Here is a 25,946-nt window from a genome sequence, read left to right as displayed (position 1 = left end):
GCTATTCTGAACTTACAGGGACGTATATATGCATTTGCACAGATCTACTCAGCTAATGACTTATTTGTGCTTCTGTGTGTTTTTCTTTTTCTTTAGAACATTGTAAACCTAAATTTCCTTTTTAAAAACCAGGGAAATTCAATGATAAAACCCCTACCAGTTTAAGACCAGAGTTAAAGCTACCTCATGTTGGGTCAAGCTTCACAAAGCCAGAAAATTGGAAGCTTAGACTAATGCCTTAAGAGATGTGCCCCATGGTCTGTAATGATGTTGTGCAATGTCACAAATTGTGCTTCTTTGCAAACAGGCCATGGGTCAACTCACATGAGGATTCCTATAGCAATATAGTGGAATCCAGATAAAGCAATACAGGATCAGGACAATATGGGGCATCTTTGCTGGCCCCATGTGCTCCATCCTTCCCATCTGGAAAGGCCATGGAGGGAAAGTTGTAAGGGTAAGTTTGAGCCAATATGAGACAGCCTTAACTCTGGTCTTAAACTGGGTGGGTTTTTTTTTTTAATATCATTGAACAATCTCCCCACAACACGTGGAGAAGTAGCATGTCTAGGTGGAGAGCGAATCAGGGCGCTTTCCCTTGATGTGCTTGTCTTTCTATATCCTGGCGGACTTTCCTTTTTTACACACCGGGGAACATTTAGACATGCAAGTGCCTCCAGTTCAATTTGTGTTGACCACATAGTTCGGCTCTGATTACTAATATAGGAAGCTGACTTATACTGAGTGAGACTCATGGTCAATTTAGCCCAGCATTGTCAACACTGACTGGCAGCAACTCTCTGAAAGGGTTTTTTTCCAGGACTACCTGGAGATGCTGGGGATTGAACCTGCAACCTTCTGCATCCAAAGCAGGGGGCTCTGCTATGGACCTAAAGCCCCTTTGTGAGGATTGTCAATCCCAAACTCCTTCACTTTCCCACCACGATTGGGTTCATCTTTTGTAGGTTGTGATCACGCTGCCCAAAATTGGGGTTCCATCACTTCTGCATATAACAGCTAGCTAGCACGTAGTTGTTAAGCAACAATAGTAACAGCAATTTCCCCCCTTTTTTTCCCCACCGTCTAGAAAGAAATTCAAGCCATGAGTCAGTGCCATCATCCAAACATCGTATCTTACTATACCTCCTTTGTAGTGAAAGATGAACTCTGGTTAGTGATGAAGCTTCTTAGCGGAGGTAAGTGTGAGGTTGTTAAATGTGTGTGTGTTCGGATTATTTTCATTCTCGTCTGTTACTGCAAGTGGAAATTTAAAAAACGGAAGGTATTGTTTACTTCTAACAGTGAGTGGTAACTTCCACTTCATTAAACAAAAGCTATTCCACACTTCCTTCAGTATCTCCAAAACACATCCTGATGGCAGCTTTTTGGAATATGCAGATTATTTAAATTTATTTGCCATGTACTGGAAAAGTTTGCCAAGTGCAGTGGCTTGTCTCACACTTAAGGGATAAGCCATAGTTTGGGTTCCCTCCAATGTCACATGAGCAGACTTTGGCTCATGCAGTGAGAGTTCCCTTTGTTCTTTTCACCACAGTGAACCCTCTTCTGCCCCACAGTCTTCCTTCCGAGGGTCATGGGGGCAGGAATCCAACCTCTATTTTCTCCACATCATGCACAATGTTCCTCTTTAGGGTTCCCTACTCACCCCAAGCGGAGGAAGCTGATATACTCTCATATGTGCCTTCCTCATCTTTAGAGGAGTTTGTTTTTAAAAAAGTGCCCCGGCCGGCGGGGTGTGTGTGGATTTCAAGAGATGCTTTTTATTTCTGATAGACTAACTCTTCCTTGGTTGTGCTATTTAAGTGTAACTGGTTAAAAAGCAAAAGATTAATTAGCTTAAATGCCTTAATCAATCTATAGCCCTGCTCAAGCGCCATCTTTTGTGGCAGTGAGGTTTCATCTTGGTGTTCAAACCCGCTGCTTGGAATCCTCCACGTAGCTCTAATTTGTCAAGAGTCCCGTGATGTTGAGTTGGCAGCCTTACGGTATGCCGTGGCTTCAGATCCTATCTCCTTTTTGAGGAACGTAATTGCTTGTCTTTGTGGAGGGAGTGTAATCCTTACGTTCATTCATACAAAGGTTCTCCCAGTATGTGTCAGCTATTTTATTTGACCTTTCCCCCTTCTTTAATTACCTTGTTAAATCTTTTTTACCTGGCATTTAACAAGGGAGGAGTAAAGAAGAGAAAACTTCCAAGGCGATGACTGTGTGTGTTTCACTCCTGCTTCCTCCCGCTCCCAAACCTATAATTTTAAGCACTGGGAAGTGCCAATAGATTTTTTTTAAAAATAGAGATTATTGTATTCAAGTCCCACCTACCTACTCGAAGCTGTCTAACTTCCGGGAACACTTTCTGCATTGATTTGTTTGCTGAGGAACTTCTGTCCATTGCAGATGTTTCTGGGGTGCATTTTAGAAGTGACATTGAGTGTCAGCCAGCAGATTTCTGGGGGGAGACACTCACTATTTCATTTACAGTGGTGGCCAAAATTGTGGACACTTTTTGAAATTTTCATGTTTTGCAACTTTGCATGCTTATAGAAAATGTTCTGTTTCACGAAATTCAAATGCAATTCACATAATACAACAATCCTGCTTCTTTTCCTGGGTGTCCAATCAACTCTTTTCTTTGATGCCAATTCTCTATTTATGATGTACATACGTACACTTTTAATGTGAGAAATACTTCAAATATTCACACAATCTCCAATTGCGCTTCAGTTACAGAACAAACAGCAAAACTGATGTTCCCCAACTTGAAACACGATGTATCGCAGCTACTGTCGTGTGATTGGTCCCCAGAACAAGGACTGTGATTGGCCAGTAGGGTTTGCAATTCCAGTCTGCTTCTTTACTCAATCACACCTGTTTGTTTTTAGACTAAAGTAAGCATAACTTTTTTTGTACTGCAGATATTTGCATTCTGTTTTTTTGTATTGAATTCAGCATTTCATTCTCTTTCAATTGATATATAAACATTTGAATTTCGTGAAACAGAACATTTTCTATAAGCGTGCAAAGTTACAAAACATGAAAATTTCAAAAAGTGTCCACAATTTTGGCCATCACTGTATTTAATATATATTACTCACCCTTCAGAGCACATTGCCCTCACAAGGTGGTTTATAAGATTATAATACACATGAAAATGCAATTGCAGGTAATCCGGAGGTCTTCTCAGTAGTTGGCTGGTGGAAACTTGCCGGTCTTCACCACAGCAGCACCTGGGAAGGCCAGGGTGGATGATAGCCGTAAGAATCCTTCCCTTGGCTTCCCTGATAGACCACCTCCTGCAGTGGTGGCTACTGGCTGGCAGCTCATCCGGCTGCCCACACCATATCCAGATTCAATGGCCCAAAGCCAGAAGTTGTAGGTTCCTTGTGGTAGTAATCTTGCTGACCAGCTGGTCTTTCTGCTGCTCCTTGCCAGGGTATGATCAGGAAGCTCGCGGGTGGGGTGGGGGACAGATAGAAGAGGGTAAAATAAATAATCCTTCCTTCCCTGCCGCTGCAGTCCCTCGGCAGCTGGTTGATGTTCTTTAGCAGCTGATGTAACGGCTTCTGCTAGGTGACAGGTGGGGTTTGCTGACAGGTGGGCTAAGTTTAATGATAGCAGCTTCTTAGAAGAGCTCAGAGTGGCCCTGTCCTGCTTGCCTTCACTTCCAGTGCTGCAGCCTGTGGCTGACTGTACCTGGGCAATGTGCCTCTGTGCATAGATGCCCAATCTTTTTGTGTCGGTGGGCACATCTGGAATTTTGAGGTTGTTGTGGGTGCTCATAAAATAGCAGCCATGAAAGGGCTTACCAATTCATAAAATGGCTACTGTGGTGGGCATGTCCAGTCACAAATCACTCTTTTCCAAATGATGAAATGATTGAGGCTAAAAGAAAAGTAATTTGCCCAAGAACCTAAGTAGAAGGGAGAGGTGGGGGCTGAGCTCTAAAACACAAAACTTCTCTTTTGAACCAGGGTGGATCAATGATTTTTTTAAAAAATAATTTTTTAAAAAATCTGATTTTTTTATTTAAATTGATTTTTTTTTAATAAAATGCTTTTTGAAGAAAAATCTATCTAAAGAAAGTTTTCTATTTAAGATACATTATAGTCCAAAGGTTATTCATTGTGAAATGAAGATTAGTTTTTAATTATGTAGCATGAGGCTATATATTCATGCAATGTTTAAATTTTTTGGTAAATGAATTCTATTAATCCATTCACAATGTCATGCTCTTCCAGAGGTTTCTGTAAGATTGTTGGGCAATTTTTCTATCTAGAAGATATCACAGATGCTTGGTTTTTCAGTTCTCAAAACTGTGGATTTGTGTCTGCAGAGATCACAATCCTATTATTCCTTTGCAAATCTATGTACACAGAATCAACCCCTTACCTCTTAAGTGCTAAGTTTCAAAAAATTCAATGAATAGAGTGCGCTTTTTTGGGGGGGGATGTCACATGATTAAATTGAGTCTTTCTGAGTAGTGATTTAAATCGTGATTTAAATCAAGCTTTAAATTAAATTGATTTAAGTCAAATCCACCCTGTTTTGAACCCAAATGAAGATGGGCACTGGAGGATGCTTCATTTTGCAACATGCCAGCCTCCCAGCTTAAAAAAAGAATAAATAAAACATTAAGAAATACAATTAAAAGGCGCAGGGAGCCTGGTGCCTACCAAGAGCAGAGTCTGAGGATAGCATGTTGGAGATCTCTCCAGGAACACCGTTCGGGGGACGTATTGCAGGGAAGATTGATAATAGCCAAAAATGTCTTTAAGAGAAGCTTCTCAATGTCTTCATTGAAGAAACCCTAATCTTCACTGCAGCCTTTTCCAATAAAACAGCTTGAAAATTGCTGTGTTCAGTAGCTCACTCTTAATGGCTCTTTTCCAGAATCCATGCAGGCTTAGAGTTGGTTTGTTTTATATCTCTGTGGTAAGCCACTTTCACACAGTAGTTATCAGCTCTTCGTAATGTTTGGGATGTCACTGCATACATCATGGAACCTCGCAGCCATGCAGAGAATATCCTTAGCCATGCCCGATTTCCCTGGAGGTGCCTTGCCGTGCAGAACCAGCTTACCCATAATGATAAGGTAGTTTGTAAACTGAATGTTCCTTGTGCTTGGGACTTGCCTCTTTTGTTTATGTTCTGAAAGGTACCTGATACCTTATGTTTATGTGAAATGTTTTTATCCTACTCCACAGGCAAAAGGGCTCCCGAAAAAAAGACAGTTCCTGCCCACAGACTTACATTTTGTTTTTAAAAAGACACGATATACACGGAGAAAGGAATGTGGAGGGAAGAGGAAAAAATAACTATTTCCAGCAGGGTTGGTGGCATGGCCCCACTTATTTTATTATTTATTTATTTATTCATTCATTCATTCATTCATTACATTTATATCCAAGGAACCCAAGGGGGCATACATAATCTTCCTCTCCATTTTATCCCCTCACAACAACCCTGTGCGGTAGACAGGGCTGAGAGTCTATGAGTGGCCCCAAGTCACCCAGTGAGCTTCTATGGCAAAGTAGGGACTAGAACCCAGATCTTCCAACTCTCAGTCAGACACTGTAGCCACTACACCACACTAGCTCTATCATCTGCCTCACTATAGCCTGCTGGAATGGCTGCTGGTGACAGCTGATGTAGTGTGTATGTGTGTAAGAAGAAATTATGTAGTTTTTAGAGGCAGTTCATCATTGCATATATTGGGATGGAGGGGACGATTCCTTGTGTAGTTGATATTCTCTTTCGAACTGTCACATGGGCAACCAATCCAAACAGAATTTGCCCACATGTGTAAGCTACTTGGATACACTCACAGCCAAATGTCAAGATTGGAGATCCATGCCAGAAGCAAAAGATTCCATAGGTTGGCAAAGTAAATCAAGAAAAGGCATTGTGTGGCCCATTCTTGAGGGTGACCAGGAGAGTGTAGCAAATTGTCCAACCAAATACCAGCTACCAAAGAGCACTTAAAACCTGGTTGGAATTCCTGGTTGGAAAGTAATTCATGCAGGAAATAACAGTTTTTCACATCGGAATGCTTTCTGTGAAGAAGTTTTGTCATGTCTGAATCTGCCATCAAAGAAAGGAGTGGACATGGGATCACAATGACAGAAGATTCGGGGTTGAAAGTCTCCTGAATTATAAGTAGATTTATTTTTCTGAAATGGCTTCCACAACCAAGGTTCTTCTACCAAGTGATGATAAACTCTACAGGAGTACATTTTTAAACTAGGAGCCCACAAGCTGCAAGTCAGTGAATAACTTTATAGCAAGGAGCCATTTGTTGAAGGCCAAAGCAAAGTTCCACCCTCAGCCCTCCAGATTCTTGACTAACTTATTCTAAATTGCATTTTTGTGTCTTGTTAATTGTGATTAGCTCTTTCCCACAGGGATTTCTGGGTGTGTTGCTTCCTTTCCTAGGAAAATATTTTTTATCTGCTCAGTAACACTCCCGTTCTCTCTGGCAGGAAAAGTGCAATCTCTTGGTTAATGTATGGACAAATAAACTAAATTAAAAGTATAAACAATAACTGGTGGTTTATGTAAATCCTCTTCTTCCAGTCCATCCGTCCCCCCACCCATAACCATAAACCAGTGATCTGGAGTTTGGCTGCAGTAGATTCTGCTTGGCAACCTTGCTGGGTAGTTTTGGGCTAATAAGAGATTTTCACATGATGCTATCCATTGAGCTTCATGGCTGAATTGATTATTGTATCCAGGACTTATTCTCTACACCAGTCTTGCCAAAATAGCAACAATAAAACAATCCACAAGTTACTAGTCCGCTTGACCACACATGTATGTTCATTATTATTTGACTGGTGTGAACGGGGGAAGAACCAACCCCTATAGAACTTCCCTGCCAGGTTAATTGAAGGTAACTCCCATTTGTTTCAGGCAACCAGAGCCTGCATTCTATCATGTGATTTGGAATAGCTTGATTTGTGCAGGGTTATGAATGCAAGGTGTTGACCCTTCTCCATACAGGGACTACACGATTGAATTTGCTTTGCCAGAAATTGACATGATTGAATTTGCTTTGCCTGAGATCCAGGATACGAATTCTTAAATAAAACAAAATCAGCAATACTACAAATGAGAAGGATATTGGAATTGTTATAGATAACAAGCTGAGTATGAGCCAACAGTGTGATATGGCTGCAAGAAAGGCAAATGCTATTTTGGGCTGCATTAATAGAAGTAGAGCTTCCAAATCACGTGAGGTACTGGTTCCTCTCTATTTGGCCCTGGTTAGGCCTCATCTAGAGTATTGCGTCCAGTTCTGGGCACCACACTTCAAGAAGGACTCAGACAAGCTGGAGCGTGTTCAGAGGAGGGCAACCAGGTTGATCAGGGGTCTGGAAACAAAGCCCTATGAAGAGAGACTGAAAGAACTGGGCATGTTTAGCCTGGAGAAGAGAAGATTGAGGGGAGACATGATAGCACTCTTCAAATACTTAAAAGGTTGTCACACAGAGGAGGGCCAGGATCTCTTCTTGATCATCCCAGAGTGCAGGACACGGAATAACGGGCTCAAGTTACAGGAAGTCAGATTCTGGCTGGACATTGGGAAAAACTTCCTGACTGTTAGAGCAGTACAACAATGGAATCAGTTACCTAGGGAGGTTGTGGGCTCTCCCACACTAGAGACCTTCAAGAGGCAGCTGGGCAACCATCTGTCAGGGATGCTTTAGGGTGGATTCCTGCATTGAGCAGGGGGTTGGACTCGACGGCCTTTTAGGCCCCTTCCAACTCGATTCTATGATTCTATGAAAACAAAGGTGCAATCAGTGAGGACCAGAAACTTGATGTGGCTGTTAAAAAGAAGAAGAAAAAGGAGGGTATACTTGAGGTCATTTCATGAACACATTTGCATAGAATATTAGTATTGAAGTGCCTGTATTTAAAACAATGAGAATGAGCAGCCTTGCAGGGAACACTGTTGTTAATGGGTTTAGATGGTCAGATGAAGTGCTTTGCCAAAAATGCTGCCAGAAGATGAGATGAACATCTGAAAGTGAGCCTGGGTGTGATAACCCTACAACAGCTACCTAATGTCTAGACTCACCTTTTGAATAGCTTTTAGTATCTCTGACTATGCAGGTTGCCTTGCTGAAAGGCTCTGGGTATGTAAGGAATTCTTATGGGAGTGTTTGGCTTGGTATGAAAGCAGGTAACCTGAGCTGGCAAATTTTGAAAATTTTCATTACAGCTATAATCTATTGTTGCAGCTGAGGCCATGTCTGACACTTCCCTACATTCAGATTCGAACAGTCCTTCTGGGAGCTGGAGTTTTTGTCCTTTCCCACTCCCGATTCTACACACATGTATTGCTGGAGAATTGTCCATGAATATACACTTAGATTTCTTCTTTTCAGCCACCGAGGCATTTTTCCTTTCTCTGCCTCCACCCCCACTTCCCCATGCCCTGTTTTTGTTTCCAACATATGTCTGGAACTAGCAATTTTGCTGATGCATAAGGCAGCGTAAATATGCCTTTTAAGTTGTACTTGTGGGTGCTGGAGGCATAAACATTTAACTCTTGGTGAATGCTGGTGATTCAGATGACATTTGTCGCAGCACGAAAGTAGCTTTTTAATTCCATTATCTGTCAGCAGTTTCTCCAAAATATTGGACAATATTTTGAAGGCTTTTGTGCCACAGTTGTACCTTTTAAAATCCTTTCTCTAAAGCACATTCTTGCCAATGCTTCCATTACTCTTTTCAGCATCTCAACCTTAAACTGGATGCTAAAAATACCAAGGAGATGCTGGATTTGGTACCGGCAGTGCATTAGAAGGGGCTGTTAGCAATTTTCCTGGAAGCTTTGGCTATTTCTCCCCCAGCTTCAATACAAATTTGTATTTCCCTTCTAAAATGCTTCTAATGATGCCTACTTTATAACTTGCAAGGTTGAGACCTCACCCGACTCAAAAAATATTTTGAGGGAAAGTAGATAACTAGTTGGGAGATTAGAGAGACCTGGGTTCATAGAATATATGAGTCAGATCATTGGTCCATCTGTAGTATTGTCTACACCAGTGTTAGGCATCCTGGTGCCCTCCAGATAGTTTGGACTACAACTCCCATCACAGCCATTTTACATGCTGGCTTGGGCTGATAGGAATTGTAGTCATAAACATCTGGAGGGCAACAGGTGGCTTACATCTGTTCCACACTGACAGTGGGTCTCCAGCGCTTCAGATAGGAGAATCCAGGGTTTGAACCTGGGATCTTCTACATGCAAAGCTGTTGAGCTACAGCACTTTCCCAAATCCCTGCTCATTCATGAAGTTCAGTAGATAAACTTGGGTAAATTATTATGTCGGCAAACTCAACCTCACAGGGTACTTCTGAGGATAAAATGTGGGGATTTATGGTACAGCTCAGATGAGACTAGCCCCGTTCTGGGGGCTCAAGGAAATTTGAGACCCCGTCTTTTCAGGCAGCAGCCCCCTATGCCACATGGCAAATTGCTTTTGGAACGGAGGGGATTTTTCATAAGCAGTTTCTGATGTAGCATGGGGGCCAGGTGTTCAAAGAGGAAAAAGTAAGAAAAATGCATCAGGCCAAGGCAAGCCCACTGCACAGGAGAAGATCAGCTGTTCACAAGCACTGTGCCGCTGTTTTAAATGCGCTTGCTGAGAATGTTTTATGGTGTGTTTTATGTAAGAACAGCTATGCGAGATCAGACCAACCAGCTGTCAACCAGGAACCCAGAAGCAGGACACTGGTGCAACAGCAGCCTCCCCCAGCATCTGGTGTATATAGGCTTACTGCCTCAGATGCTGGAAGTAGCACCTAGCCATCAGGGCTAGTAGGCATTGATAGCCTTCTTTTTCAGGAATTTCTCCAACCCTCTTTTAAAGCCATCCAAAGCCGTCACCTTGTGCCTTGTGAAGGTTATACTCTAAAAGGCAGCATGAAAATTCCCGTATAAATAAAATAAATGTTGAAGGAAAGCTAAGGAACCATGGGTCAAAATTGTACTAAGAACTACAAAAGCAGAGCAGTTCTTAGTACAATTCACTCCATGTTTAGCCTGGAGAAGAGAAGATTGAGGGGAGACATGATAGCACTCTTCAAATACTTAAAAGATTGTCACACAGAGGAGGGCCAGGATCTCTTCTCAATCCTCCCAGAGTGCAGGACACGGAATAATGGGCTCAAGTTAAAGGAAGCCAGATTCCAGCTGGACATCAGGAAAAACTGCCTGACTGTTAGAGCAGTACGACAATGGAGGTTGTGGGCTCTCCCACACTAGAGTCATTCAAGAGGCAGCTGGACAAACATCTGTCAGGGATTCTTTAGGGTGGATTCCTGCATTGAGCAGGGCGTTGGACTCGATGGCCTTATAGGCCCCTTCCAACTCTGCTATTCTATGATTCTATATCCTGTGTGGAAAAGAAACCCAGTTTCTGTGAAGAGAAGTCAAACTTGGCCTGAGGCATTATTTGCGTGCTGTGACAATGGTGCCCACTAACATGAATTTCAATACTGTATGGAAAGTTTGAAAAAGCATATAGATGGCAGGTGAAATCCTGGATAACCAAGGAAAGCTGAGTGGGATATTCTTTCAAAAGGCAGGGTGGCTTGAGAGCTCTCTCTAGCTCCTTGTCTCTCCCCTGTGCAGTGGAAGCATGTTCACTGTGTCCTCTGTATACTGAGGACCATTCAAGGCAGGCAGAAGCTCTTTGAAGGGCTATCAGCCAGAGGAAAAGCAATTATAACAGATTTATTTGTTAAGAAGGCTACTGAATAAAACAGTAACTTGGAAGGAAAGGAAAGAGCATTTCTCTTGTTTTAATGATGCATGAATGAATGGCAGCAGTCATCCCCTTGGAGGCATTTGTTGGTGTGTGAGAGAAGATGGAATGCCTCACCTAAGAAGGTGTGTGTTCCCCATAGATTTTTAAGTCCGTAATACTTAAAGGACTGTTGCTCAGTGGTAGAACATGAACATGTCCTTTGCGTGCAAGAAGTCCCAAATTCAGTTGTTGGCATCTCCATGTAGGGCTGGAAAGTCTCATCTTCAAAATGCTGGAGAGAGACAACCTTGCTATGTGTCCTAAAACAGTGTTAAATTGTCTTTAAAAATCTGCTGCCTAGTTCGGCACAGAATGTGCATCCCTACTTTGGCTGCTACTTCCCCAGCTTTGAAAACTCAGTCTCTTGGAGATCTGTCAAAATTTGTGCTTGTGTATTTAGTGGAGATGATGTGAGACGTTTAGGCATTTCTTTTAGGGGAGGATAAGCATGTGTGCGTGAATGCCAATGGTCCCACATTAAACCTGTGGGATAGTATATTGAATGAACTACAAAATTATGGTACTGGTGTAAATGCTCAAACTCTGTACTTCCCCCAGTGGTAGTTGGGTGTGTTGTGGGGATGCAATATCTCAATAGTAGAACCCGTGCTTTGCATGCAGAAGATCCCAGGTTCAATCCATGGTATCTCCAAGTAGGGTATGAAAACTCCTACCTCCAATCCTGAGAGCCACTGTCGGTCAGTGTCAACAATACTGGGCTTCCTATGTTCTAAAAAGTGAATGCTCCTTTTTTGCAATTGTTATCAGGATGTCAGGAAGGTAATCTACTGTGAGCTAGATTAGGCTTAGAAAGAGCTTCGCGCAGTGAACTTCATGGTTGAGCAAGGAGTTGAACGCAGAACTTGTTGGTCCAAACCCAGTACATGATCCACTACTCCACAATAGTTCCTTACTCACCACCTGAAGACTTATGAGTAGTTCTTAAGTATGAGGGTGATCCCTTGATTCCTCTGAAGCAAAAAGTTTACTTAAGTGCTCCAAACAGTGTCTCCCCAAATATCCCTTTTTACTTACTGGAGCAATAGACTAACCATTCCTCCAGAAAGTGTGGGAAGGGAGAAGTCTGGCAAATGGCAGGGGAACCCCCCCCCCCAGTTTTAAAAGGATTCATTTCCTAGCTACTTAGAGCAGGTTGAAACATTCTGCAAACAAAGTTACTGTTAGAAATATGTGTGGGCGGGTTTGGATGTCACTTTAATCCATGATGGATTAATAAACTATGAACAGTAGCTTATTTTTTAAATAGTTGAATGGGCTAATAAGCTATTGTTTGTAGCTTAAGTTACTGTGCGTAATTTGACTGACACCCCCCACCTGCTCCCTGTTCTGCTGGTATCCCATCTTCCTTTGCGGTGCTTAAGCCTCCCACATTTAACCCATAGACACTACCGCAGTAGCCCTTTTAGCTGTTATCAGTTCCGCAAGAGAGCTCTTTTGCTTGTTTGCTTTTTCACAGTTGTGCATTTATAACCCATAGACACTACCGCAATAGCTTGCTTAAGCTGTTCCCAGTACTTGCAGTAGTGCTGTTTCCATTACATAGAGAACACCCATGAGCAGCTGCAGCAGCGATCTGAACTGCTCTTGCTGTGCAACTCTGTAAGCGAGCAAATAGATCCACGGTGCCTGACAGATGATATGATAACCCATGATAGGTTAAATAATCCTTACTGCAGACTGTGATTTATCAGAGACAGTTATTTTGGGCAAATAATCCATTGTGGATTAAAAAAAACAAGGCACACAACATGATAACCCATGATGGGTTTAACCCATCATGGGTTAATAATTATTTTTTTATTTTTTTACCCGCCTTTCTCTTTGGATCAAGGCGGGGAACAACATTAGTACAACAAATCAACACATCTTAAAAATTCTTAGTTTCACATTCATCTGGGTAGGCCTAACAGAAAAGGCTAGTCTTTAAAGCTTTCTTAAATTCAAAGAGAGAGAGAGAGAGAGAGTTAAGTTTATGATTCTCCTCCGGCAGGCCAATCTACAGTCTGGGAGTGACAGAAAAAGCATGTTGTCCGAACTCAGTCTGTTTTCCTCTAGTTACTTGGAAACTCGGTGTGGTACAATCCTCCTGTTCGTGAACCACCAAAGAATGATTAGGTTCGATGGGGGTGTTTTTGTCAAAGCACTTCAGTGTCAGAATCTTCCTGCATTTGGAAAACTAGAGTGTCTGTGAGAAGCCGTCTAGCCTAGCCTCCTATTCCTTGCCATGTAAGATTTCCACGTGGAGGGAGGCCCTTTCAATTAACTATCAGTGTATATCCCAAGTTAGTATGTTTAAGGAAGTGCTTTGGTTATTAGGTAATATAAAAATGTAATCACTAAATAAAACAAAATAAAGTGATGTTCAAACTATAATCTGGGAATAATAATAATAGTAATACATTTATTTCTTACCTGCCTCTCCTTCTGGATCGAGGCGGGGAACAACATTAAATACGACAATACAATACATGAAACTGGTTAAAAGAGCAAATAAAACCGATACAATATTAAAATAACATTCACAACAGCTTAAAATTTATCTGGGTAGGCCTTCCGGAAGAGATCAGTCTTTACGGTTGTCTTAAACTCAGAATATTAAGTTGATGAATCTCTTCCGGCAGGCCATTCCACAGTCTGGGGGCGGCAGAAGAAACGGTCCTCTGCCTAGTTTTGGCTGACTGGATTAAATTCTCCCCAGAGGACCTGAGTGTGCTGGGCGGATTGTACGGGGAAGGTGATCCTGTAGGTAACCTGGATTCAAACCACGTAGGGTCCCGGACTTTCTCATTGAGAAGAATAATAGTAGCAGATAGTTGCCTGTCATTGACAATTTTCTCTTGAAATATGGAGCCTCACGGAAACTGGGGGTGGGGTAAGGCGCAAGAGTGAGACCAAACTAGACTGCATGAATTGAACGTGAATCCTAAAAAAATTTGTGAGGTGCTCGGCCTTCATGGTACAGACATTCATAAGCAGAGAAATTGGTGGAGAAAAGGTCATCTAAAGGTAGAATGTTTGGAAGAAGGAAACAAAACGCACCCATTCTAACCCGTGTTCATCAGGCTGTCATTCTGGATTAATCAGCCATCAAAATAAATACTGTTAAGTAAGTAGGGCTACGATTCTAGGCTGTTCAGATTCCCCAAAACAAGTCTGAACATGCCGTCTCCCCCTGCCCATGATGTTAATCCACAAGCGAAACAAAATGAACTCTCTAACTTTAATTCTAAATTAAATTGCTCCTGCAATCTCTGTTGCCGATAAGCGTCCTAAGGTTTTTAAGAACCCGTTTAAAATTAAAACCTAAGATTAGGGACAACTCTTGGCATGTTCGCGAGATGGTGACTTGACTTGCAAAATCTTTTCAGAAAGCCCATTACTTTTTCCGACACTTGATTTTAGTAACATAATGAATTGTCTCATAATCTTGGCAGAACTAATGCCTGACATGCTTACCCCTGAAATTTACCTGCTTAAACCTCAGATGCAAACTGCTTTGGAAGGATATTTTTTTATCTTTCAACACAGCCTTGCTTCCCCCCCTCTCCTTTCTGCACTGCCCGGTGTTTTCACATCCAGAGAGTTTTGCAAGCTATCCCAACTCCTTTCTTCTTAAATCTTGAGTCGCAACCAAGATTCCATAAAAATTTAGTGTGAGGTGTGAGATTTTTTCTCTCCCTATGTCCCTATGCTAGAGCTCACACTTTTCTATACATGCGGTGGAATCATGAGGTGGTTGTGTGTATTGTACCACTTTATACTGCAGGTGGGGTGTGTGCCATTTTTTAATGTTTCCCTCTATAAAACCCTGCAAATTATAATTATCTGAAGGAGAGCTTCTCTCTCTTTCTCTGTGTCCTAGCTTTCTTCTTGCAGGGAGGTTTTTTTTTAATGAACTGGAGCATTAAAACTGACCCACTAGATGCAGACTGAAGGAGTATAGTCCATTCTAGCCCCTCAGAACTCCTACCACTTCATTCTCCTGCATGTGTAGGCTTTGCTCCTGTGTCTTTCACTGGCCTGGTTCAGACAACACGCTAAACCATGCTGCTTAACTACAAAATGGTTAATGGAATGCATAATGCATTTCATTAACCATTTTCTGGTTAAGCAGTATGGTTTAGCGTGTTGTCTGAGCCAGGCCAGTGAAGCTAATTTGGGCGGTAGGTTCAAAGCTGATCAATGGGAAAAGTTTGTTACACAAGCTAAAACGGATAGCAAACCATGGTTTGTGCATCCCAGGGTTGCATACACAAACCGTGTTTTGAGTTGCCAAATGCCCAGCAGGCAAATAATGGTTTTGTGTTCCTTGTCTGCTTTTCTGTTCAATCCCTGCTGCGCTTGACTTACTACTTTTATTTATTTATTTATTTATTTATTTATTTATATTGCACCATCAATATACATGGTGCTGTACATAGTAAAACAATAAAACGGCTTACATTCTAATAAAATCATAGTAAGTATACAACTATAAGAAAGAGAATGGAACGCACCCAACAGGCACAGGGGACAATAAAACTAACAGTGTAAAAGTAAGAACAAGTCAAGGTCTAAAAGCTTTAGGAAAAAAAAGTTTTCAACTGAGCTTTAGAAACTGTAATTGAACTCTTGGCCCGCAAATGCTCTGGAAGGGATTTCCAGGCATAAGGGGTAGAGAGAGAAAATGGACGAAGCTGAGCAAGAGAAGTAGAGACCCTTGGGCTGGTAAGAAACATAGCATTCGATGAGTGAAGAGACTTGATGTATTTGCTCTTGTCTCCATAGGCAACAGGCTCTAGAAAAGGAGCAACAGCCATTGCTATGGGTTGGCATGATGTCTGAACTGACCAAACATAGTTAGCACAGAGAGCCTCAACCAGCTTATAGTATCAGCATAAAGTTGATATCTTGGAATAACTGATTTTTTAAGCCTGTACTAACACCTTTTCCCCCCTCCTCTCCCTTACAGGATCGGTTCTGGATGTCATTAAGCATATTGTGGCGAAAGGAGAACACAAGAATGGAGTCCTGGATGAACCTGCAATAGCCACCATCCTGAAGGAAGTTTTGGAAGGACTGGAATACCTGCATAAAAACGGGCAAATTCACAGGTGTGTCCCTTTTATTGCATTTATAACTGTTGCGTCTTGCATAGCTCTTCTGAATGGAGTTGAAGTGCTTTTCAGTCTGTCCTTTTTATGAGACCGGTCACATTCATTTCCACCTGACATGTTAGGAACTCTGAAAGAAAGTGACTTGGTCCAGGGCCACCTTGCAAGTCTGAGCTGGGATTCAAATACAGGTTCCAGCATTTTGAAGCCAAACAATCTCTGTGTTGGATCCGGTTTAGCTTCTAATGTCACATTTTGCTTTTGCCCATTGATACTCCAGAATTCACTAATTTCATATACCCATACATTTCCTTCTCCAAATTTGAAGGCTCATTATTTTAATTTCTTTCTCTCTGCTCTAAACACCCCCCTTCCCCCGGCCAGTGGGTTCTGGCAGTGTAAAATAGTAATTTCTTTGCTTCTTCTGCTATAAGGCAACATTAACAAGGTGTCCAATTATTGCCCATTCACTGTTCTGGGAATTCACATGATGTGAAAAGGAAACACTTCCTCCCACGACTTACAGAATATAATAACAACAACAACAAATAAATAAATGTATTTCTTACCTGCCTCTCCCTCCGGATCGAGGTGGGGAACAACATAGAATACAAAAGTATTATAAAATACATAAACCTGATTAAAACATATGAAACCAATACATTGTTAAAATAAAATAATAATATACTTCCACAAGAACCAAAGAGGTGGCAGCAAGTAACACACACAAATCCATAATCGATCAGAAAAAAACCAAAATCAGTATAAACTAAAATTGGAACAACAATATAAATACAATTAAACACCATAAAAGCATAATTAAAATGTAATACAGAAGTGCTTATTTATAGTAACGCAAAATCTCTCTCAATGCCTAATGTCCAGATGCCTGGAGAAATTAATATGTCTTTCCTGGCACCAAAAAGATGACAGTGTCAGTGCCAGTCAGTGCCATTTATGGAGAGTATTCCATAAATGCAGGGCTATCGCAGAAATAGGTAGGATTGGCCAATGAGCAGGAATGGTGGGAGTTGTCCAAAACTTATGGAGAGCACCAAGGGGCGAAAGGCTGCTGTCAGGTGTTCTAAATAGCGCAAAGTAGGAAAAGGAGGTAGCATGTGAATTCAGTTTTTTTGTGGTTCATAGGAAGAAGTAAGCTCTAAGAAGCTTATCTAAGTTCACGCAACAAAATGGTTGTTCAGTCCCATTGCAGTGGAAGACTTGAGTCATAGATCCCACCTTTAGTAGAAAAGCTAAATCTATCACGGCCATCAGGGCCTTTAACTACTGGCTCAAGACTTTCCCCCTCCTCTAACCAGATTACCTAAATTCTGACTTTTAGAGCAAATGAGAGCCAACAAATACATCATCTTGGTTTCAGAAACTGATTCCTCAAATTCATTAGTATGTTTTTTCTTCTCAATACTTTACTACTTTGAATTTAGCTCACAGCAAAGAGGTCTTAAAGGAGAGGGTTTATAGTGTTTCTATTCAAATGGATCTCTGTGCCGTTTCAAGTAATAAGATAAGCACCTTGGTTTGCAGAGACTAAGCTTAAATTTGAATGGGAACGCTACCTGACTCTTAATTTCTAATCCTTGTCTTAGTTCAGCTCTTGCACCATTAAAGATGCAACAAATGAAAACAGCAGTGCTAGAAGGGTGTTTTAATAAAATCCCTTATGCCTCGAAAATCAGCCCTTGCCGTGGTGGCAAAGTGGAGGATCTGCCTCATTATTTGTTCTACTGCCTTATCTATTCCCAAATTCGTTCTAAAGATTTAGATTGTTTTCTTGAGGAAAAAGCCCAGCTTGTCCGATTCAGAAAAAATATACTTTTTGTTTACATGCACTGTCCTATTGGTGTTGGCCAACTTCGCTCTTACAGCTCAAATGTGTACAGCAAAATTTCTGACCTTGCAGAATGTCTGATTTGTTTTATCATTGTTTTTACTCTGCTTGTTTTAACCACTGGTTGAAACAATAAAGCTTTACCTACCTACCTACCTAGTAGAAAAGCAGCCCAGTAGAATTAGTGTCGTGGTGTGTGCAGGATGAAATCACTTAGCCTATCTGTCCAAATTTGGCACCTGGTTCGTTGGCAGGGAGGGAAAGGAGTGATGTTCTGGGACGCTGAATCTTTTTTTTTAGTTATGGTATGTTGTGAGCACAGGTTAGGTCAGGCTGTGGTATTAAATCCATAGGGACTTCATGCAGTGTGTGCGTGACATTAGACCAGCCTTCCTCAACCTGGGGCGCTCCAGATGTGTTGGACTACAACTCCCAGAATGCCCCTGGGGCATTCTGGGAGATGCAGTCCAACACATCTGGAGCGCCCTAGGTTGAGGAAGGCTGCATTAGACCATGCAGAATAGATGGTGTTAACATAAAGAATGGCTTATTCTTATAAATTAGGAAGTGAATGAACACATGTGAAGCTAACAACAAACTCCTGCTGATGTAACGTCTTCTTGCTAAAGAAATAAGCCACGTTTGCTATTTTGGCTGCTTTTTTTTTAACGTATTAGTTTTAAATATCTATCTTCCTCTAAGCCTTTAAGGATAGGGCAAGTAAGAGTTCTTGATAATACATACTTAAACCAGTTTTAAGCTGTTTCACTTAATCAGGGCATCCCTGAAGGAAGCCTGGGAATTTAAAGGCTATGTTGAGGACGTGGAAAAGGTTAGAAGTGGGAACGAACGTGACAAACTCCACTCCTCTCCTCCGCTGTTTCCAGTCCTTGTCTTTGCTCGTTCTCTGCTTGAGCTCCTGTATATCTTTGAGAAATGAAATGGTGCTGAGGAACAGCAGACGTGAAAATTGACCCCTCTATCTCGGTAAGAGCTTTGCCCACCTTAATCCTAGATGTGTAGGAGATACCAATGGCTGCACAGTGGTTGGGGAAAGACACTTTGCACATGCCCAGATGCACTCTTTTCTTTTTTGTGAAGTGACTGTGCAATATGCAGAAGACAATCGGGCAGCTCTGAACGTCTACTCACAGACTGTTTTGACTAGTGCCCTGTCCCCAAACCCTTCTTCTTAAGAATCTTCTTCATTTTGCTTGATGTCTTGCTGCTTCAGTCTCCCCCACCTTGATTAATACTTCTTTCTCATTCACTACATAGTCATTCTGTCTGGGGATGACAGGACTTGCAGTCTGGTACATTTTAGGGGTGTCGAGTTGAGGAAGGCCGCACTACATGTTCACAGACAATTGAGCTGCATAGCACAGTAATGTTACTCTGATCCCTATCAGATTTGGCTGTGTGATGACATCACTGAGGGCAAATGAAGGCAATTGAGGGCAGTGCTTCCTGTGTTCTCCTCTTTTGCTGAAATCACCCAAAGTTGCCGGAGGGGCGTTACTTTTTTTTGAAGGATCAGCCCCTGAAAAGAGCACCTTCTCATTTTTGAAGTCTTGCCTATGGCTCTTCTTTGGCTTCAGATTTAGATGCTGCCTGCACAAAGGAACATAGGAAGCTGCCTTATAGTAAGCCCATCTAGTCCACTATTGTCAACACTGACTGGCAGCAGCTTGCCAGGGTTTCAGGCAGGAGTCTTTCCCAGCCCTACCTGGAGATGCTGTGGATTGAACCTGGGATCTTCTGCATGCAAAGCAGGTGGTCTACCACTGACCTACATGTCTGTTTAGAAATCACGAGCCAAAAACATCTCTTTATTTGCTTAAATTTCGGTAAGCATGTTTACCAGAGGTACAGTCTCTGCTTGAGTCCAGCTCTTGTGTCAGCTTCTCTGCAGAACCATAGAAGACGATGACCATATATTGTTGGAGTCTGGAGGAAGCCTCTAAAGCATACTTCTTCAACCCGGCACCTTCCGGATGTGCTGGACTATAACCCCCATCTGCCCCAACTGAGTTCATGCTGCCTGGGGTTGATGTGAGCTGTAGTCCAGCACATCTGGAGGGCATCAGGTTGGGGAAGGCTACCCTAAGCTATGCAAGACCTGATATGCTTATAGCATCTTGAGCTAGTTAGTTACTTACTTGGCTGCTACCAGAAGTTCTAGGTGGGCAAAATTGTTCTTTCATCTAGCAACAAACGAAATGATACTCATTTAACAGCTTCCCCTTACCTCTCGCCATTGAGTTTGCTTTGCTTCTGAAACCGGCTTGGGCTAGGACTTTGGAGTACCTCCCAGGGAAGGGAGATCTATAATTGCGAGCTAGCCATTAAGAATATCACTCTACATCTCCGTGATATTCCAACTTTCTGCCTGGATGGTGTTTTAACAGCATGTTCTTGGTCAATATTGAATTGCATCTGAGTCTCAGGAAAGTGAGGTGAAAGTGGCCTCACATAGGACGTGGCCTGCAGCTTGAATAGAGCCTGGAAGGTTTTAGGAGCATGAGCAGAAACTATTTTTTCTTCAGGTCCGCTATGAAAATACAATGGAAGGGTGGGAGCCTGCACCTTAAAATGGTCTGCCAGGAAGGTCTCTTGCCACAGGCAGCATTTTCTCCTTCTTCGGCAAGAGGGTCATATTTGACCCCTCTCATAAGAAGATGCTTCACTGAGTACTGTATTCAGTGCCTGTATACAGTACTCCAGGTGATCTAACACTGTGGAGAGATAAACTGCCATGCCCAGAACTGGCTGCAGCCTCCCATATGGTTTTCAAAGCTAGCCACATGCAGATCAGCTCATGGACTAGGAGGGCGTTGAGTGAGTTTTGTGACTAAGAGAAAAAAGAGACATGACTGACAGGAGCCAGTTGATATGTCAAATATTTCGCACCTCTCCCAGTTCTGAGTGCTTGACTTGCCTGTGCGTTTGGTTGTGAATTATCAGGTGTCCAGTTGCTTGACGGATGATCCCCTGTAATCTGTAACCAAAGCAAACGGGAGCGCTGCTGGGAGGTTACCAACCGGAGTCTGAAATCTAAGCCCTTTCAGGTGGTGCGCTTTAAAAAAGAGCTTTCCGACAAGCCACTCATGGTCAGCTTAACGGGATGCAAGTTGTGACTCTATCCTGGGCGCCTGTCTCTGAGTTTGATTAGCTTTTGTGTAACTGAATACTTTGACAAGCTTAAAGAGGAAGCAATAATAATACAAAAAATGGCTTAGCTTGCTCTACAGCTTCAGGAGGATTTTTCTAATGTGTTGAATCTTTAAGACTGCACAGGAGCTCTCTGAATATGGGTAAAATACATAAATATTTGCTTGAGATGTTCTGAAAGCGAACAGGTTGTATTGAACATAAGAAACAAGAAGAGCCCTGCTGGATCAGACCAAGTGTCCATCTAGTATAGTATTCTGTCCCTGCACTGGCTGCCCACGGGAAAACCACAAGCAGGACAGGAGTGCAACATCCTCCTCCTACCCATGTTCCCCAGCAGCTGGTGTACATAAACATACTTCCTGTGATACTGGAAGTAGCATATGTTAAAAGTGGGCAAACATCATCAACATCATCATAATTAATACATTTATTTCTTACTGCTTCTCCATTTTGATTGAGGCGAGGAACAACAATAAATATAAAATACATAAAACTGAATTAAAACATAATATACTTTGTTAAAACATCCTAGAGTGGATTCCTGCATTGAGCAGGGGGTTGGACTCGATGGCGTTGTAGGCCCCTTCCATCTCTGCTATTCTATGATTCTATGTTTCTAGATAGGCCTGCCCGAAGAGATCAGTCTTGATAGCTTTCTTCAATGCTAATAGACCGTCAAGTTGTTGTTATTATTATTATTATTATTATTATTATTATTATTATTATTTTATTATTATTATTTATTTATATAGCACCATCAATGTACATGGTGCTGTACAGATTACACAGTAAATAGCAAGACCCTGCCACATAGGCTTACAATCTAATAAAGTTGTAGTAAACAATAAGGAGGGAAAGAGAATGCAAACAGGCACAGGGAAGTGTAAACAGGCACTGGGTAGGGTGAAGCTAAACAGTATAGAGTCAGAACAAACTCAATATTTAAAAGCTATAGGGAACAGAAAAGTTTTTAGCTGAGTTTTAAAAGCTGTGATGGAGTTTGTAGTTCTCAAGTGTTCTGGAAGAGCATTCCAGGCGTAAGGGCAGCAGAAGAAAAAGGACGAAGCCGAGTAAGGGAAGTAGAGGTCCTTGGGCAGGCGAGAAGCATGGCATCAGAGGAGCGGAGAGCACGAGCGGGGCAATAGTGTGAGATGAGAGAGGAGAGATAGGCAGGAGCTAGGCCGTGGAAAGCTTTCAAGTTGACGAGTCTCCTTCAGCAGGCCATTCCACAGTCTGGGAGCAGCAAAAGAGAAGGTCCTCTGGGTAATACCCATCAGCCTAACTTTGACTGACTGAAGTAGATTCTTCCCAGAGGACCTAAGTGTGTGGGGCGGATTGTAAGCAAGAAGGTGATCCTGCAGGTTGCCCGGAACTAAACCATGTAGGGCTTTAAAGGTGATAACCAACACTTTATTCTTTGCTCGGAAACTAATTGGCAGCCAGTGAAGATATTTTAAAACTGGTGTAATGTGGTTGCTCCTAGTTGTACAGGTAACCAGCCTGGCTGCTATATTTTGAACTAGTTGAAGTTTCCAGACTAGACACAGAGGTAGCCCTATGTAGAGCGCATTGCAGAAGTCGCTCCTCGAAACATGAGCCTGCGGGTGTAGTTATCTTCCATGGCGTCAGATGCTCTCGTCTGTGTGTTGTGGTGGGGTAGTGCTGTTATGCCTTGGCATCAAAACACCTTCTCCACTTAAGAAATCGCCTTTCTCTTGGGACCATTCCACATATTCCTCTACAGTACAGCTAGCACTTCCACAGGACGTATACGTGACAGGAATGGGGTACTACTCCCATCTCTCCAACAGCTGTACCTTTGGGATGCATGTCTGCAAACTCATGTCGTTGCATTCATGTTCTATACTTACTTCATGGCCACCAGTGTGGATGGTTATTATAAAGGATCATGCTAGTTCCTGGATCAAGAGGGACTTAAAGTTACTTCATGCTCAAGTTGGACAGAAGCCGCATACCAACCAAATGGGGATCTTTGCTTCTGAATTTTCCCAGGGGGTACTTGGCTGGCTACAGGGTGGTGGAATTTGGTCTGATCCAGCAAGGCCATCCTTCTGTCCTTTCTCTAGGTCTGGCAATCTCTGAGGAGATGAAGGAACATCCTTCCCCCACTTCCCCTAAGATCTGTGACTGCATTATGTGGGTGATTTCAAGTTATACTTTTTACTTTGGTATTCCTGTGCTCTCTCCCCTGTTCCTATGAAATACCCTGCCTCCTGAAATGCAGACATTTATCTGTGACTACTGTATTGTTTATCCTGCTCTTCCTCCAAAGGGCTCTGCCTGGAGGCTCTTTGGGAATATAATTTTATCTGTGCTTACATGCACTCCCTTCCTTCGGTGTCTTCCTTTGCATATCAGAAATTCCAAATCCAAACTGCACGAAGTTGGATGAGTGTCAGCAGCAATCTCTGGCTTTGTATCCCCAGGAGACTTTGTCTTCAAGGCCTCAAGAAACATAGGAATACGAGCCGGCTGTTCTATAGAATACTGGATTGTATTTCTGAGCTGCTGAGTAATGCTTTGACAAGATTGCTCACAGATGTTGTGGCTTGTTCTGTTTTTGTTAATGAACAAGAAAATCCGTTCTGCACAGGATTGCTATGGAGACATGCAGTCCTCAAAATCTTGTGTGCTAGTAACTGTCTTGTGTGTGATGCTTTCTCTTTCTGCCCATCCTCCTTCCAGCATTAGAGTGCTTTTGCAGAAGGGGAATTGTAAAAAGAGAAATCCAGTGGAAACCAGGCAGGTCAGGAGAAGAGATTAAGGGAAAGGTTAAACATAAGGATATAGAACCGGGTTTCTCCCCTCCCCTTGGTGTTGATTCAAGGCCGTAAGAGGTTGGAATTGATTGAAACCTGCAGTTGATTGACAGTCCTGCTGTTGCTGATACAAAATCCAGGGCCTGGCACAGGCATACACTTAACTATGATTAAGAGATTTAGTGGATCATGGTATCACTTGCTTTCAGCCCCTTCTCACCTCTTTCCCCACTCCCATGCTTTAACCACACAGGTAAGGGCTACAGCTTAATCATGGATAAGCCTAGCTCTGGTTCCTTAGTTCTGTTGGAGGGGAGACCATACCTCAGGAGTAGAGCACATGCATTCCATGCTGATGGTCCCAGGTTCAAATACTTGGCATTTTCAATCAAAGGACTAGATAGCAGCAGGTGATGGAGAAAGCCTCTTTCTGCCTGAGACCCTGTTGAGCTACTGCCAGTCAGAAGAGACCATGATCTAGTAGGCAGCTTCTGGCGGTCTTCAGAATTTCTTAATCAGGTTGGTTTCAAATCCTGGTTAAATGGGGGATCTTGCTTAGTCAAAGTTCTCTTAATATTGATGCTGATTTATCCCTTAAAACAGGAGGGGGAGAATCCATTAGTGTGGGAAAGGAACATGTGATCTTGCCATTCATACATGCCCCACTGACCATGGATCAGCACCATCCCTGGTTGATTGCATTCTGAGCCAGTGATATAAAACCAGGACCACGTCTGCATGCTCTATATTGTCAAGAGTAGCAAGGGGATGTCTTGCATGGTTTGTCTTATCCAGAGGATCCCTACTTTTCTACGTTTGCAATCTTTCATTGGTTCTGCCCTGGCCCAATATTGCCCCGTGATGCAGCATTTTCATTTTCATTTTATTTAGCTTTTATTTTTGACATTTCTAGTCTGCCTTTCTGTACAATGACCAAAGCAACTAACAAGTAGAACAAGTATTTCCCCTCACAAGAGTGGCTAAGGTTCACTTATGGATCAAAGAAAATGAGGGCATTTGAAAACACCGTGAGGGTAAAAGCTAAGTCTGCTGCTACCCCCTAGGTGCTCCACGCAGCTCCTGTCTGCATAGCAGCATGCTGAATATGTGCATGTATTTTTTTTTAATTGGTTGCTCCCAAGTATGATGAAATATTTGGAGCTGCTAGATAGGATGCGTGAGGAGAGAAGTAGTGTTGGGACTGTGTTATGATGAAATCAACACCTACCGTTCACCCCAAGTGTGGCTCTTTACTTTCCCCCGTGGAATGAACAGCTGCCATTCAATTACATGGAACCACTGCGTGCTGCTCCTGTTCTCCCCAGCCATTGAGAAGCATCCTGCTCCATTCTGTACAGCCTCTGCATAGCCCCAAGATTCTGGCTCTTGGTCATGCCAAAAATGCAATGGAATGTTGGGAGAAAAAGAACATAAGAGGAGCCATGCTGGATCAGACCCAGGGACCATCTCCTCCAGCATTCTCTTCACACAGTGGCCCACAGAAAACCCACAAGCAGAACATGCATTACATCTTCATCCTTGTTAAACAGGGCACCTTTCCCCTTCTTCTTGCAGTTCCACGGCCACTGGGGACTGAAATCAGATCGATGGGAAAGGGCGCTTCAACTAATCCTTGGTTTAAATAATACACTGAGCAATTCTTGGAAAGAGGGTTTACGAGGTGTCTAAATAAATGAGGATCATCAGAACTACATTTCCCGTGATGCTTCACACACTGGTGTTGTAAATGTGTCAGTTAAAAAGCAGACATAAATGAGACATCTCATCAAAGTGCAAAAAATGAGTAACCAGAGGTAACCAACGCTACTCACATGCTAGTGGGACCCACTGCCGATGCAACAGGAAGCTAATGGATGCCGCAGCAATAAAAAATAAGACCATAAGAAGAGCTGTGCTGGATCAGACCAAGGGTCCATCTAGTCCAGCATTCTGTTCATAGAGTGGCCAAGCAGCTGTTGACCAGGGACCCACGAACAGGACATGAGTGCAACAGCATCCTCCTGCCCATGTTCCACAACAACTGGTGTCCATAGGCTTACTGCCTCTGTTACTGGAGAGAGAATATAGGCATCAGGACTAGTAACCCTTGATAGGCTTCTCCTCCAGGAATTTGTCTAAAGACAGTTGAATAATGGGAGAGACGGTTAGCAACTGGCTTTAACATATAATG

General features: G+C 42.5%; 1 protein-coding gene across 1 annotated transcript in view; it reads left to right on the top strand.

The window, feature by feature from the left end:
- Nucleotides 1-25,946, top strand: part of OXSR1 (oxidative stress responsive kinase 1) — a 111,546-nt gene that overhangs the window by 39,407 nt on the left and 46,193 nt on the right. The window contains exons 3-4 of the mRNA XM_063126437.1: nt 1,088-1,196; nt 15,811-15,952. Coding sequence (XP_062982507.1) covers nt 1,088-1,196; nt 15,811-15,952 — 251 coding nt within the window. The remainder of the gene's footprint in view (nt 1-1,087; nt 1,197-15,810; nt 15,953-25,946) is intronic.

The sequence above is a fragment of the Elgaria multicarinata genome, chromosome 1 (genome assembly GCF_023053635.1).
Source record: "Elgaria multicarinata webbii isolate HBS135686 ecotype San Diego chromosome 1, rElgMul1.1.pri, whole genome shotgun sequence".
Classification (NCBI taxonomy): domain Eukaryota; kingdom Metazoa; phylum Chordata; class Lepidosauria; order Squamata; family Anguidae; genus Elgaria; species Elgaria multicarinata.
The sequence above is the reverse complement of the archived record's forward strand: the minus strand, read 5'-3'. Positions and strand labels throughout refer to the sequence as shown.